Source organism: Rana temporaria, chromosome 9 (genome assembly GCF_905171775.1).
Source record: "Rana temporaria chromosome 9, aRanTem1.1, whole genome shotgun sequence".
Lineage (NCBI taxonomy): Eukaryota > Metazoa > Chordata > Amphibia > Anura > Ranidae > Rana > Rana temporaria.
The window spans coordinates 143062321-143076937 of record NC_053497.1 but is presented as its reverse complement, the minus strand read 5'-3'; the positions used below and the strand labels follow the sequence as shown (position 1 = coordinate 143076937).

At 46.2% G+C, this 14617-nt stretch overlaps 1 protein-coding gene across 1 annotated transcript in view; it reads left to right on the top strand.

Annotated features, from left to right (window-relative positions):
• PTPA (protein phosphatase 2 phosphatase activator) overlaps window positions 1-14617 on the top strand; it is a 169575-nt gene that overhangs the window by 41413 nt on the left and 113545 nt on the right. The window contains exon 3 of the mRNA XM_040324686.1: window positions 10411-10497. Coding sequence (XP_040180620.1) covers window positions 10411-10497 — 87 coding nt within the window. The remainder of the gene's footprint in view (window positions 1-10410; window positions 10498-14617) is intronic.

Genomic DNA, 14617 nt, shown 5'->3' with positions numbered 1-14617 from the left:
CCCTCACTGTGCCCAACACTGTGACCTCACTGTGCCCGTAACTGTGCCCTGTGCCCAACGCTGCCCTCACTGTGCCCTGACTGTGCCAAATGCTGCCTCACTGTGCCCTCATTGTGCCCAACACTGTGCCCGTAACTGCCCTCACTGTGCCCAACACTGTGCCCAACGCTGCCTCACTGTGCCCGTAACTGTGCCCTCACTGTGCCCAACGCTGTCCTAACTGTGCCCATAACTGTGCCCTCACTGTGCCCAACGCTGCCTCACTGTGCCCTCACTGCACCCGTAACTGTGCCCTCACTGTGCCCGTAACTGTGCCCTCACTGTACCTATGCGGGGTGCTATGCCGGGGCCGATGCGGGGTACATGGGCCGATGCGGGGTGCTGGGCCAGGGCCGATGCGGGGTGCCGAGGCCGATGCGGGGTGCCGGGGCCGATGCGGGGTGCTGTGCTGGGGCCAATGCGGGGTGCCGGAGCCGATGCGGGAGGCCGATGCGGGGTACCGGGGCCGATGTGGGGTGCCGAGGTCGATGCGGGAGGCCGATGCGGAGTGCCGAGGTCGATGCGGGGTGCCGGGGTCGATGCGGGGTGCCGAGGCCGATGCAGGGTGCTGTGCCGGAGACGATGCGGTGGGCAATGTTATGGTGGCAATGTGCTGTGCTGGGGGAAGAAGGAAGCAGGAGGAACTCGGCACAGGGATGGTGGGAACTCCTCATAATGGGGCACAGCGGGTGTACAGACCTGGGAACTCGGCACAGGGATGGTGAGAACCCCTCATAATGGGGCACAGCGGGTGTACAGACCCGGGAACTCAGCACAGGGATGGTGAGAACCCCTCATAATGGGGCACAGCGGGGGGTACAGACCCGGGAACTCAGCACAGGGATGGTGGTAACCCCTCATAATGGGGCACAGCGGGGGGTACAGACCCGGGAACTCAGCACAGGGATGGTGGTAACCCCTCATAATGGGGCACAGCGGGTGTACAGACCCGGGAACTCAGCACAGGGATGGTGGGAACCGCTCATAATGGGCACAGCGGGTGTACAGACCCGGGAACTCAGCACAGGGATGGTGGGAACCGCTCATAATGGGCACAGCGGGTGTACAGACCCGGGAACTCAGCACAGGGATGGTGGGAACCCCTCATAATGGGGCACAGCTGGTGTACAGACCCGGGAACTCAGCACAGGGATGGTGGGAACTCCTCATAATGGGGCACAGCAGGTGTACAGACCCGGGAACTCAGCACAGGGATGGTGGGAACTCCTCATAATGGGGCACAGCGGGGGGTACAGACCTGGGAACTCTGCACATGGATGGTGGGAACCCCTTTATAATGGGGCACAGCAGGTGTACAGACCCGGGAACTCAGCACAGGGATTCAGAGGCGATTCAGTTCGCATGTGTCGCGCTATATAAATTTTTCATTCATTCATTCATTCAGGGATGGTGGGAACTCCTCATAATGGGGCACAGCGGGGGGTACAGACCCGGGAACTCAGCACAGGGATGGTGGGAACCCCTCATAATGGGGCACAGCTGGTGTACAGACCCGGGAACTCAGCACAGGGATGGTGGGAACTCCTCATAATGGGGCACAGCAGGTGTACAGACCCGGGAACTCAGCAGAGGGATGGTGGGAACCCCTCATAATGGGCACAGCGGGTGTACAGACCCAGGAACTCAGCACAGGGATGGTGGGAACTCCTCATGAAGGGTTCCCACCATCCCTGTTCTGTGCTGACTTCCTGTGGCTGTACTCCTGCTGTGCCCATTATGAGCGTACGAATCCGAATTGAGTTTCGGGCACAAAATACGAAATAACGGCTAATGCGAAACGGAACTAAACAAAATGAATTTATTGACAGTGCACATGTCTGGTATATGTATACACACCACATATATAACAAGAGATATATATCATCTTGTTATGTAGATATATATGCACAGGAACAAATGATTTCTTATATTTACTGGTTCCTGGAAGGAGAAGGGGAGGGGAGGAGAGGTTTGCATAGATAAGGGGCGGTAACTTCCTCTGGCACTCCCATTGCTATTGAAAACTGATCTGAAACCATTACACTGCTTGTACAGCACTGAGCATGTGCGAGGCTGAAATCCAGGAAGTCATACAGTCTGGCTTCATGATGCCCACACTTAAGATGGCCCCAGTCAATTTCTGTTTTATAAAGTGTCTAAATGCTGTAAAAACCTAACAAAACGGACCTTAGTTTACAGACTAACTGTAGTAGAATACATTAAGTTTGTGTATTACAGGGGTTTTCATATTTAAAAAGTTTATATTTTTAAAATTGTGGCCGGAACTCCGCTTTAAGTGTGACCTCATCTGTGTTTCTAACTGTAGGGGGGCGGGGCTGGACGATCAATGGGAACAGGGAACACACGATCAATGACGGCGCCACATTGAAGAACTCTGTTTACACACAGCTCTCCCCGTTCTTCAGCTCCGGGGACCAATCGCGGGGCTCCAGCGGCGATCGGGTCCCGCGGCCGCGGAGCTTTGGACCGGGTCGCCGTATATTTGCAGGAGGCGGTCCTTAAGTGGTTAAAGCGGGAGTTCACCCAATTCGTTTTTTTTTCTCTTTTCCCCCTTAGATTCCTGCTCGTTTTGTCTAGGGGAATCGGCTATTTGTTTTAAAATATGATCTGTACTTACCCGTTTTCGAGATGCATCTCCTCCGTCGCTTCCGGGTATGGGTCTTCGGGAGCGGGCGTTCCTTCTTGATTGACAGTCTTCCGAGAGGCTTCCGACGGTCGCATCCATCGCGTCACTCGTAGCCGAAAGAAGCCGAACGTCGGTGTGGCTCTATACTGTGCCTGCGCACCGACGTTCGGCTTCTTTCGGAAAATCGTGACGCGATGGATGCGACCGTCGGAAGCCTCTCGGAAGACTGTCAATCAAGAAGGAACGCCCAGTCCCGCAGCCCATACCCGGAAGCGACGGAGAAGATGCATCTTGTAAACGGTAAGTATGGCTCATATTTTAAAACATCTAGCCGATTCCCCTAGACAAAACGAGCAGGAATCTAAGGGAAAAAGTCATATATACGGGTGAACCTCCGCTTTAAAACAGAAGTTTTAGTTACAGACATTTGCAAATATATGTGTAAGCTGCAGTGCCCCGCCAAGCCTCTGTATACTGCGGTCCTAACTCTGGAGACTCTCAAAAACTATAGAGCAATGGAGTAATAACTTTTTTTTAAATGCAATTTTCTGGATATTTTTGTTGTTCTGTCTCTTTCTCTCACTGTTAAAATAAACCTACCAATAAAATTATAGACTGATCTATTCTTTGTCGGTCGGCAAACGTACAAAATCAGCAGAGGATCAAATACTTTTTTCCTCTCACTGTATATTTCAAGCATTTTTTTTATTTAAATTTCGATAATTTATGGCTTACATGTAAAAACTCAAAATTCAGTACTGTAACTCTGAAAATTTGAATATTACATAAGGTCAATAAAAGGATTTTTGAATACAGAAATGATGGCTTACTGAAAAGTATGTCCATGTACAGTATAGTATGCACTCAATACTCAGTTGGGACTCCTTTTGCATGAATTACAGCATCAATGCAGCGTGGCATGGAGGCGATCAGCCTGTGGCACTGCTGAGGTGTTATTGATAGCGGTCTCCAGGTTGCCTTAATGGCGGCTCTCAGCTCATCTGCATTGTTGGGTCTGGTGTCTCATCTTTCTCTTGACAATACTCCACAGATCCTCTATGTGGGGTTTAGGCAAGGCGAGTTTGCTGGCCAATCAAGCACAGTGATGTACACACCTGTAGACTGTAAATTAGATAAACAAGGCACAGCTAGGAAATAAAGCTGATGTCAGACGGGCAACTCTGCTAGCAATTGTAGGTTTGCCAAGAGGCTGAAGGTATTGTCCCTATGGAAACGCTACCTCTGTCGCTGAGACTGCGAGATGTCGCCTCCATCACTAGTATTGAGATTCAGTGATTTGGGCCCAACAACAGAGCGCAGCAACTCCATATAGATTGACAGACAGCCTCTTTTACGGTTTGTCTTCAATGGCGGATTCATATATATATATATGTGTGTGTGTGTGTGTGTGTGTGTGTGTGTGTGTAAAACACATATATATATATATATATATATATATATATATATATATATATATATATATATATATTCTATAAAAAATCTCTACCTGTATCTCCAAAAATAGGGTGGGTTACCTCTTCTTATCCTCTATTTTTTGGAGCAGTGTCAGGGTGGGCTCCCAATAATCCACCAATATTCAATAAAAAAGGCGGGACACATTCTCCAATGCAATCAATTTACTGTTTTTTCTTCAAGTGTTCAAAACAAATGCAATGCTACTGTACAATTTTGCGCATACCATGCTCTTTATCGGGCTTTGTGCAACATTCTGCAAAAAGCATCATACCTTTATACCAACACCACGGGGTGTATCCCATAATCCCATCACCACTCTACATTAGATTTGATTGACCCTCCATAGGCTAGATCGACTCTAATCCATACAGGACTAATGCAAACATTTAGAACTGAATCACTTCTACTGCTCATCACCTAGCATGGGAAGAAAACTACATCCTTTTTTATAGGGTTGTCCAGATACCGATACCAGTATCGGTATCGGGACCGATACCGAGTATTTGCGGGAGTACTCGTACTCGCGCAAATACCCCCGATACCTAAATAGAATACTCCCCCCCTTTCCCCCCCCCTGCCGCATCGAGGGACATGGCTAGAGGGACATTGCTGCATATGTGAGGGACATGGCTAGAGGGACATTGCTGCAAATGTGAGGGACATGGCTGCATATGTGAAGGACATGGCTAGAGGGACATTGCTGCATATGTGAGGGACATGGCTAGAGGGACATTGCTGCATATGTGAGGGACATGGCTAGAGGGACATGGCTGCATATGTGAGGGACATGGTTAGAGGGACATGGCTGCATATGGGGGGGGGACATGGCTGCATACACCAACACCCCGTGGTGTTGGTATAAATGTATGATGTTTTTTGCAGAATTTTGCACAAAGCCCGATGAAGAGCATGGTATGCTTGTAACTGTACAGCGGGAGCTGCCAGTCACGGCATGACCACCTTTTTAGAAACGGCACAATCATCGTTTCTAAAGTGCATCGTTGTCTACGGCGCATGGCTCTATTTTAAATATCTCCTAAACCGTGGAGGTTTAGAAGATATTTCCAGCACCTACAGGTAAGCCTTAATCTAGGCTTGCCTGTAGGTAAAAGTGTCTGTAAACCCATTACAACCACTTAAACCTACAGGTTAGCCTAGATTAAGGCTTACCTGTAGGTGCAACAAACATCTCCCAAACCTAAAAGGTTTAGGAGATATTGCTAGAAAAAGCGGCACCGTAGACATCGGCCGCAGGCGCACTGAGCGGGTTGTTTCTAACGGCGATCATGTTGTTAGTGGCGGCACCCGCGCTATGCGCAGGAGTGACGTCATCGCGGCTCCGGCCAGTCACAGCTGAGATACCCGGAAGTCACTCCGGGAGAGATTGCGGTGTCGGAGGAGGCGAACTAGGGCTGCTGCGGTGGCTTCAATCTCAGGTAAGTAATTCATAATGAGCTAGTATGCTATGCATACTAGCTTATTATGCCTTTGCCTTGCAGGGTGTATTTTTTTTTTTTAACGAGAGGGTTTACTTCCTCTTTAATAAGAACAGTGTTGCTCGGTTCCTGAGATTTTCTAGACTCCCTCCTAATGGTGTTTTTGCAAACTGCAGGATGTACCCTAATCCCTCTGTTCACAATTATGCGTTGTTCTCTTCAAGCGCTACAAGAGCCAGCTAGATGGTTGAAGATAAAAAGCATATCCTTGAATTAATTCCCGACACATCGATTGGCCCCGAACTCCTTGAGATGCCTGCTTTGCGTTGCCACATAAGAGTCCTTTGCTTTGACTGTGCGCTGCGTATGGCCTTGTAATGCTTTTTTATATGACTGAAATGTCTCATTTGCATGAAGCAGATTAGTAGATTCTGAGATGTTTGGCACTTTGAAAATACATTTTTGTTTTTTTGTAGACGCAGGAAGAACTATTTCCAGCTTTTGTACTGCTGGTTTAGTTTTTCACGCAGCCACTTATGAGCGTGTCGTTGGCACTTGAAGCTACAAAGTACTACGAAATGATGACACTATTGGAAACACAACATTCAGAAATGGTTAGGCGATGAATTACTGTTTACATGTGTCTTTTATTTCTGCATCGTTTCAACATCATGCCATAAAATCGAACAGTGGCTTAGACCCCTTTCACACTGGAGCGGTTTGCAGGCGCTATTGCGCTAAAAATAGCACCTGCAAACCGACCCTAAACAGCCGCTGCTGTCTCTCCAGTGTGAAAGCCGAGGGCTTTTACACTGGAGCAGTGCGCTAGCAGGACGGTAAAAAAAGTCCTGCTAGCCGCATCTTTGGAGCGGTGTATATACCGCTCCTGCCCATTGAAATCAATGGGACTCTGCAGAGGTGCATTGTGGGTGGGTTTAACCCTTTCTCGGCTGTTAGCGGGGGGTAAAACTGCCCTGCTAGCGGCCGAATAGCGCAGTGAAATTGGCGGTACAGCGTCGCTAAAAATGGTGCTTTTACCGCCGACGATGCTCCTACCCCAGTGTGAAAGGGGCCTTAGTGGTTGATATTTCTGCCTTATAGCACGTAGGGTTCTTGATCTTAATCTTGGTAAGGACACTCTCTGCATGGATTCTGTTCTCCCTGTGCCTATGTGGGTTTTCTCTGGGTACTCTGGTTTTATCCCACACTTTGAAGACATGCTGGTAGGTTATAGGCTAGCTCCATCTTTTGCACCATGTTGCATATTTATAAGTATTTAGGGTGTATCATGGTATGTGGCGGCATGGCGCCACCACAGCCGTCTACCAGTAGACGTTGGAGCACTTCATACCTTTCGCAGATGAGCTCTATGGGGATGCTGGCATTTTCCAGCAGGACTTGGCACCTGCCCACAATGCCAAAAGCACCAAAACCTGGTTCAATGACCGTGGGATTACTGTGCTTGATTGGCCAGCAAACTCGCCTGACCTGAACCCCATAGAGAATCCATGGGGCATTGCCAAGAGAAAGATGAGAGACATGAGACTAAACAATGCAGAAGAGCTGAAGGCCGCTATTGAAGTATCCTGGTCTTCCATAACACCTCAGCAGTGCCACAGGCTGATAGCTTCCATGCCATTCCATGGCATGCCGCATTGAGGCTGTAATTGGTGCAAAAGGGGCCCAAACCAAGTCCTGAGTACATATGCATGCTTCTACTTTTCAGAGGTCCGATATTGTTCTATGTCCTTGTTTTATTGATTGCATGTAATATCCTAATTTTCTGAGATTGTGGATTTGGGGTTTTCATGAGCTGTAAGCCATAATCATCACAATTATGACAAATCACGGCTTGAACTATCTTGCTTTGCATGTAATGAGTCCATCTCATATATTAGTTTCACCTTTTAAGTTGCATTAGTGAAATAAATGAACTTTTGCACGATATTCAAATTTTTCGAGTATCACCTGTATATAGAGGAATCAGAAAATCCTTCCTCCTGCTGGTGACGCATCCTAGAATTCTATTCTCCATTTGCTTTCCCCACAGCCTGGCCACACTGTTTGCTTATTTTGCAATTGTCTGAAATAAGTACGTCCCAAATTGTTTTGTTCTGTAGTGCTAACTAACACCGTATCCCCAATGTTGTACTCTCTCAGAAGATTATTTTTCCCTAGGTACAATATTTTACATAACTGCAGTCTCCACTGCTTTTACCAATCTTCCCGCAATGCCAAATCATGTTCCATATTACAGACACCTCCCAGGGATATCACTACTATTTCACACCTTTGTGTCATCAGCAAAAAGACATACGTTACCCAACAAACCTTTTAATTATATCACTTACATGAAGATTAAATAGAACGGGACCCAGTACAGAGCCTTCTGGTATACCACTAGTGACTAGCAGCTTCCGGTCCATAAGGGGCCCAGGGGCACTGCCCCCCTAGTTTGCTTGCGGGGCGCCGGACTCGTGGCTTTCTATACGTTTTCTGAGGCTCCGAACCCATCCACTTTTGACACTAGCGAATCAAAATTCGCTACTGGTTTTCAGCTTTTCCTCCAGGCCAGGAGAAGCTGGGGAAGCCATGGTGGGGGAGGAGTGTGTGTGGACCAGGCAGGGGGTTTGTTTGCTGCCCCCCCCCCCCCCAAAAAAAAAAAAGTTTAGCACCAGCCACCACTGCTAGTTACTGCTCTCTGTTCTGAACCCCATTTACAACTACACACTCTGGTTTCTATCCTTTAGCCAACTGCATATCCACTGAACTGCCCAAGGGTTAAGTCCTAGCTTGTACAACTTTTGTATTGGATCAAATACCTTGCTGAAATTAAGATATGCTACGTCCACAGCACCACCCTGGTCCCAAAACATTGATAATATACTCAAAGAATTAAATCGGATTAGTCTGACATGATATGTTACTCTGGAAAGCCATGCTGCTTTGGGTCAACCAAGTTATCTTGCAGCAGAGTCTGACTCTGTGTAGGTAGGAAACTTGAGCTTTGCTAAGTAAAGGATCTAACTCTGACTGAGGCTGGGTTCATGCTGATGCAAATTGGATGAGGGTTTCCCAGCGGCATTCAATTCGCATGTCAGGAGATTGTGACCAGCTCTCAATGGAGCCGCTTTACACATCTCCGGCGTGGCTCCGGTGCGAATTGCACAAGAGTCATGTGTGTCTTCTGCTCCATTTCAGGTCCAAATTCCGGTTAAAATTTGGGCTGAAATCTGACCTGAGACAGTGAATGGGGATGCACTGGATACCTGCGATGAGCTGCTCCCTGCTGAGGTGTGAACTGGACTGCAGCAGAGGGGCTGCTGTTTACACACCGAGCACATTCAGTCTGGCTCTGCTGACTATGATGGCGCCAACAAGAGTGTTAAACAATGTATTAGGAGTCCAGAGCCTTTTATTGATTCCATAGAAAATCAACAGCCAGCCAACGCCTTTCAAGGACCAAAAGTTCCTCCTTTATCAGGGCTTAATTGAAAATTAAATTCTTAAAAGAAAGCTCTTTTTTTTCACAAATTATATACAGTACTGATAACCTCACTTGCATGCATTTGCTGTCGTGTTTTTTTTTTCCCCCCCTCCTTTTGAGCTTCCTATTTATGCCCCCTGTGCTGTTGGACCTATGGAGTCCTGTAGGAGTCTTCTCTACGTGTGCGCTCCCCCTAAATGCACCCGCTCAGAGCGCCACTCAAACAGGCAGTGCAAGTGGGACACAGAGCAACTTTAAATAACCTCTCTGGATGAGGAAAACAGACATTGCATTTGCTCTGTGACACTCTCTTGTGCTGCCTGTGTGTGCGCTTTGCACTTTGAGGAGCTGCATGTACATTTGTAGTTCCAAGAATAAGAACCCACATAGAGGGGACTCTTAAGGGACTCCATAGGTTCTAGTGACATGGGGGCACAAATATAATAGGAGTGTGGCAGCTCAGCCAGGGAAAAGTTTCAAAAGGAAGCTCAGAGGATGACATTTTATAATAAGTTATGTTAGTATCTGAATTATGAACAAATCTACTTTAATATCACTTTGTTATGCTATGTGGATGGGAACTTGTAATAAATATTAAAGCAGAATGAAAGCTCTGCATAAAAATAAACAAAAATTGGCCCCCAGGAGCTTTATACCACAATGTACTAGTATGTACAACATATCCCGTCCAGTAAATACCGCCTATGAAATGTGCCAATGGTGTGTGTGGGTAAAAAAATGTCCCTCATACAGGATATAGTTCAGTTCTGTTGTGAAAGTTTGGTTTGCTTTATAAGGTACAGGTGACCTAATGTGCCATTCATTTGGTGGCAATATTGCCTAGAATACAGAACTGTTTTCTTGCTATTGTAGCTCATTAATTTTAGGGGCACCAACCTATATACCTATTCTCACAAAGAACCGTTGTGTATTATTGGATTGTAGTACCAGATTTTTACCTGTAGATGGCACAGGAAGACCTAATTCCTGCCCTGTGGGTGGGTGGTGTGTGGGTGGTTGGACAGTGGATGGATTTCTGTAATGATACACAGTGGGTTTCTGGACAAATGGGGATTCCCCAGTTTACTCAAAAATCAGTTTTAAAATATAACTGATGGCATTACTTTGTGTCTACTTTGTAACAGGGTGTACGGTTTGATGACAAAGTGGCCGCCTCTGGTATTTACAGGGAACAGGTGCTCTTAGATCTTCCACAAAGCAGACATCATGGATTTCTTCCCAGCTGTGTCTTCTGTTTTTATCACTGGAGAACGAATGTGGAGTGTCATGTGATCTCATCTAACCATCTGTGTTTCTCCCCACAGGCATATGCCGATTACATGGGTTTTATCCTCACTTTAAATGAGAGTGTGAAGGGGAAGAAGTTGAGCTGTGACTATCGGATGTCAGAGGTAGGTTTGGATCGGTTAATGCACACACAGCATCTTCCATACATACAGTACATGCTTAAAGAGACTCTGTCACCTTACCCATGCAGGTCAAAGTGAGGCTCCTGCTCCCTGCCCCCCTTCTACTCCCATTGCCATCACTCTCCCATTGCTTTCTCCTCTGTTGCCACTGACATTGCCTGCCACTTCCAGGTGCAGAGGCCCATGTGACAATGCTGAGGCCTAGCAGCCAATCACGAGGGCTATGACCAAGGGAGTAATATCACCCTTACCTCTGGTCATCAACACCACTGATTCTAGGGCCAGCTGTGGCTGGGGGAGGCGCAGCGCGACAATACAGTAAAACCTTGGTTTGAGAGCGTTTTGCAAGACAAGCAACATTTTTTAAATAAATGTTGACTTAATATACAAGTGATGTCTTGATATAAGAGTAGCGTCATGTCACAACCGAGTATAAAAAAAAGAGAGGCACCTCTAAGTGTAGCAATATGGTTACATTTAATGAAGGTACAACATTTAACAACATATTGCTACACTTAGAGGTGCTTCTCTTCTCTTTTATACTCTGTAGCTCCTGCTGGATTTTGCTTCTAATCCTCTTGTGGAAACTTCCATTTGTGGATGGACATTTTATGATTACACAAACATCGCATTGCTATAATCTTTTTATATGGACTATAAACAGAAGGACCTATAAATAAATAGTTGTGGAACGAATCATTTGAGTTTCCATTATTTCTTATGGGGAAATTCGATTGTTATACAAGTGCTTTGGTTTAAAGGCATGTTCCTGGAACAAATTATGCTTGCAATCCAAGGTTTTACTGTATTAGGTTATAAGGGGGTTGGGGGGGGAGGGGTCCGCCCCATGTATATATTGTTATTGTATGTGACTGTACCATTAATCTGGTTAAGTGTATACTTATCGATTACTTGACAATCAAAGTACGAATATTCTCGTGACGAAGTGGCAATAGACCGCAAAACTCGGAAAAAGTTTTATTGTGCTAACAGAAATGAAACATACATTACATATCCATATAATGCAAAACATCTGAAATCAGTACGTTCCAACGATAAAAACAGAAAATAGCAGCACCAAAGCAGTTCACATGACAAATTTTGATAAAAGCAAAACTAGTTTAGATGCTTTTCATGACCCACAATCCCACTGCGATCCTCCCCTCTTGGAGACTATTATACTGGTGATATGTATGGATTGTCACCATGCTTTTAATTTGTACTTGATTATGTGTTGTCTTCTATTAATTTTGTATTAATAAAAACTTTATACATATTTTTTATATATGTGTTTCCACACTTGATTCTATTTCTCAACCTGTACCGAGATGGTCCAATTGCACTTGCCCCTTGGAACTTTGGTTTGGGGTCCAAACAATTCCGACCCCTATTCTTCTTCTAAATTTCTTGGATGATGGCACTATTACTTATAATATACTATATATATATATATATATATATATATCTTTTGGAGCAGTGGTTCTCAACCTTTCTAGTGCCGTGTCCCCTTGATACAATTTCTCAAGTTGTGGGGACCCCTAACAGTAACATTTCAATAGAGTGGGCTGTCGGCGCCCAAGGCAAGACAAGTAATTGGCACCCCTGAGGCCCCATACACACGATAGAATCCATCCGCTGAAAAATCCCAGCGAATGGGTTTCAGCGGATAGATCCTATGGTGTGTACACTCCAGCGGATCTTTATCCGCGGATATTTCTCCCCTGGGATGGATTCCAGCAGATCGAAGATTTGTTTAGCATGTCAGCAAATATTTCTGCTGGAATCCATCCCAACGGATGGATCCGTTGGTCTGTATAGACTCACCGGATCCATCCGTCCGAAGGGATCCCCCGCATGCGTCGTAATGATTCGACGCATGCGTGGAATTCCTTATATGACAGCGTCGCGCACGTCGCCGCGCCATAATCGCGGCGACGGCGCGACACGTCATCGCCAGAGGATTTCGGCGCGGATTTCAATGCGATGGTGAGTACACTCCATCGCATGGAAATCCGCTGAAATCCTCGAGAGGATTTATCCGCGGAAACGGTCCGCTGGACCGTATTCGCGGATAAATCCTCTCGTGTGTATGGGGCCTAATTCACGGACATTTAGCACTCCCCGAGTCCTTTTCACTCGTACAATATTAAAACCCCTTATGGTACATTTAGGATGGACCACTCTTTCTCTTTGTTCTCCTTCCTTTCCCTTTTATCTCTCTCTCTCCCTCTATCCTAGTTTTTTTTCCCCATCCATCTCTCTAGCCTTCTTTCTTGTTCTCTTATTCTTACCCTTTTTCTTTTGATCCTGCCCCTCTTTTCCTCTCCCTTCCATGTACTCTCTTTTTATTCCTTCTCTTACTTCTTGGTGGGGCGAAATGGGATGAGTGGTAGTGCTGATCAGCCAACTTTGGTGCTCTTGATCAAGGTCATCTGCTGATCTGAGAACGGTAGTGGGGACTTTTAATGGCAAACCTAATCACCAGTAGTGTTACTCACTGTGTCTCCAACTCTGTGGTGTCTCGTAGCAGTGACACCTATGCCGAAATCAGGAGATAGGGTCTCCTCCAGCCCCTCCCACTTCACATTCCTCTCCAGTCAGCTGTCCTCTAGTCCCTCTCCCAGCCATGCCGTGAACTGAATGGGCAGCTGTGAAGAGGCAGAGTGGGCAGCTGTGGGCTCCAGGAACTGCCCAGGATTTTGTGACCCCTGGCAAATAGTCATTCGACCCCCGGAGGGGTCCCGACCCCCAGGTTGAGAACCACTGTTTTAGAGGCTATACTGAAATTTTATACCCAATCATGTTGGTCCTTGAATTATAATATAGATTATACTTGTATATTACTAGTTATTGGTGGGTCTCAAAGAGATTGTACAGTCACATTGTAAGGCGTATGGCCTGCCTAGAGCTAGAACCCCAAATCCCTCCCTCTCCTCATCTCTTTTTAGTAAGTTTTTGCAAATGTCAGACCAGTAGATGGAGGTTTCTCAGAAATCCGCACTGACAGGATGTTGTAGATTAGAGCCCATAGATAACCTGCATATAACAGCCTGTCTCTGGACCTGCTTGTCTGTCCGTCTGCTGGTAGACTAGTAGGGCATGTAAGACGCTGCCTGGCTGTGACCATCCCAGAGAGCGGAAAGTGAGTATAATAGTGATGAAGAAGTCACGGCAATTTTAACCAGGGCTGTGGAGTCGGAGTTGAGGAGTCGGAGTCGGGGGAAATTTTGGGTACCTGGAGTCGGAGTCGGCAAACAATGCACCGACTCCGACTCCGACTCCTACTAAATTTAGATTGAAATAAAAAAAAAAAAAATCAAGTTTAAATGTCCCAATTCACAAAAAGTTATAATTAACGACTTCTCTACTGTAAGAATAAAGACCAATGCATGCAGTGCCTCACGTAACCGCAAAACGAACACGTTAAGTGACCGTGAAGAAGCATGCTTTTCATGTGCTTCACTATATGGCACGCAACGCACAATTAGGAGCGGCAATACTTATACTTTCCATAGTGTTATGTTCTGCTTTTACAGGGAACGCATGTTAGAGAACCAGTAAGTGTCCAAAAAAAAAAATTCCAACAGGAGTTTTATAAAGCACTAAAAGAAGTAGAAAAGTATGATCGCTCATCAAAACTTACTGTTGAAGAAGCCATCCTTGTTTATCCAGAGATCGTTAGTGATGTGGCCAGAATAGTTACTGCAATGCCACCCACCCAAGTCAGTGTCGAAAGATTATTTTCAGCCCTAAAAATAATAAAGCCCTGGTTCACACTGGGTACGATTTGGAACGATTTGAGATGCGATTTGACATGTCAAATCGCATCTCAAATCGGCGGCAATTGTCGGCAATGGCACTGTCCTAATCAGTGCGACGCCGCATCTGCGATTTCAAAAAGTAGTTCCTGTACTACTTTTTGCGATTTTGGGCCGCGATTTACATTAAATTGTGGCCGAAATCGCGGTAAAATCGCGCATTTTACAGCGATTTTGAATTCGCAGCAGTGTGAACCTAGGCTCAGTCTGACTTAAGAGCCTCTATGAAAGAGGATCTGGCAGAGGCAATTCTCTTCCTTAGAACTCTACATTGAATTGATTTG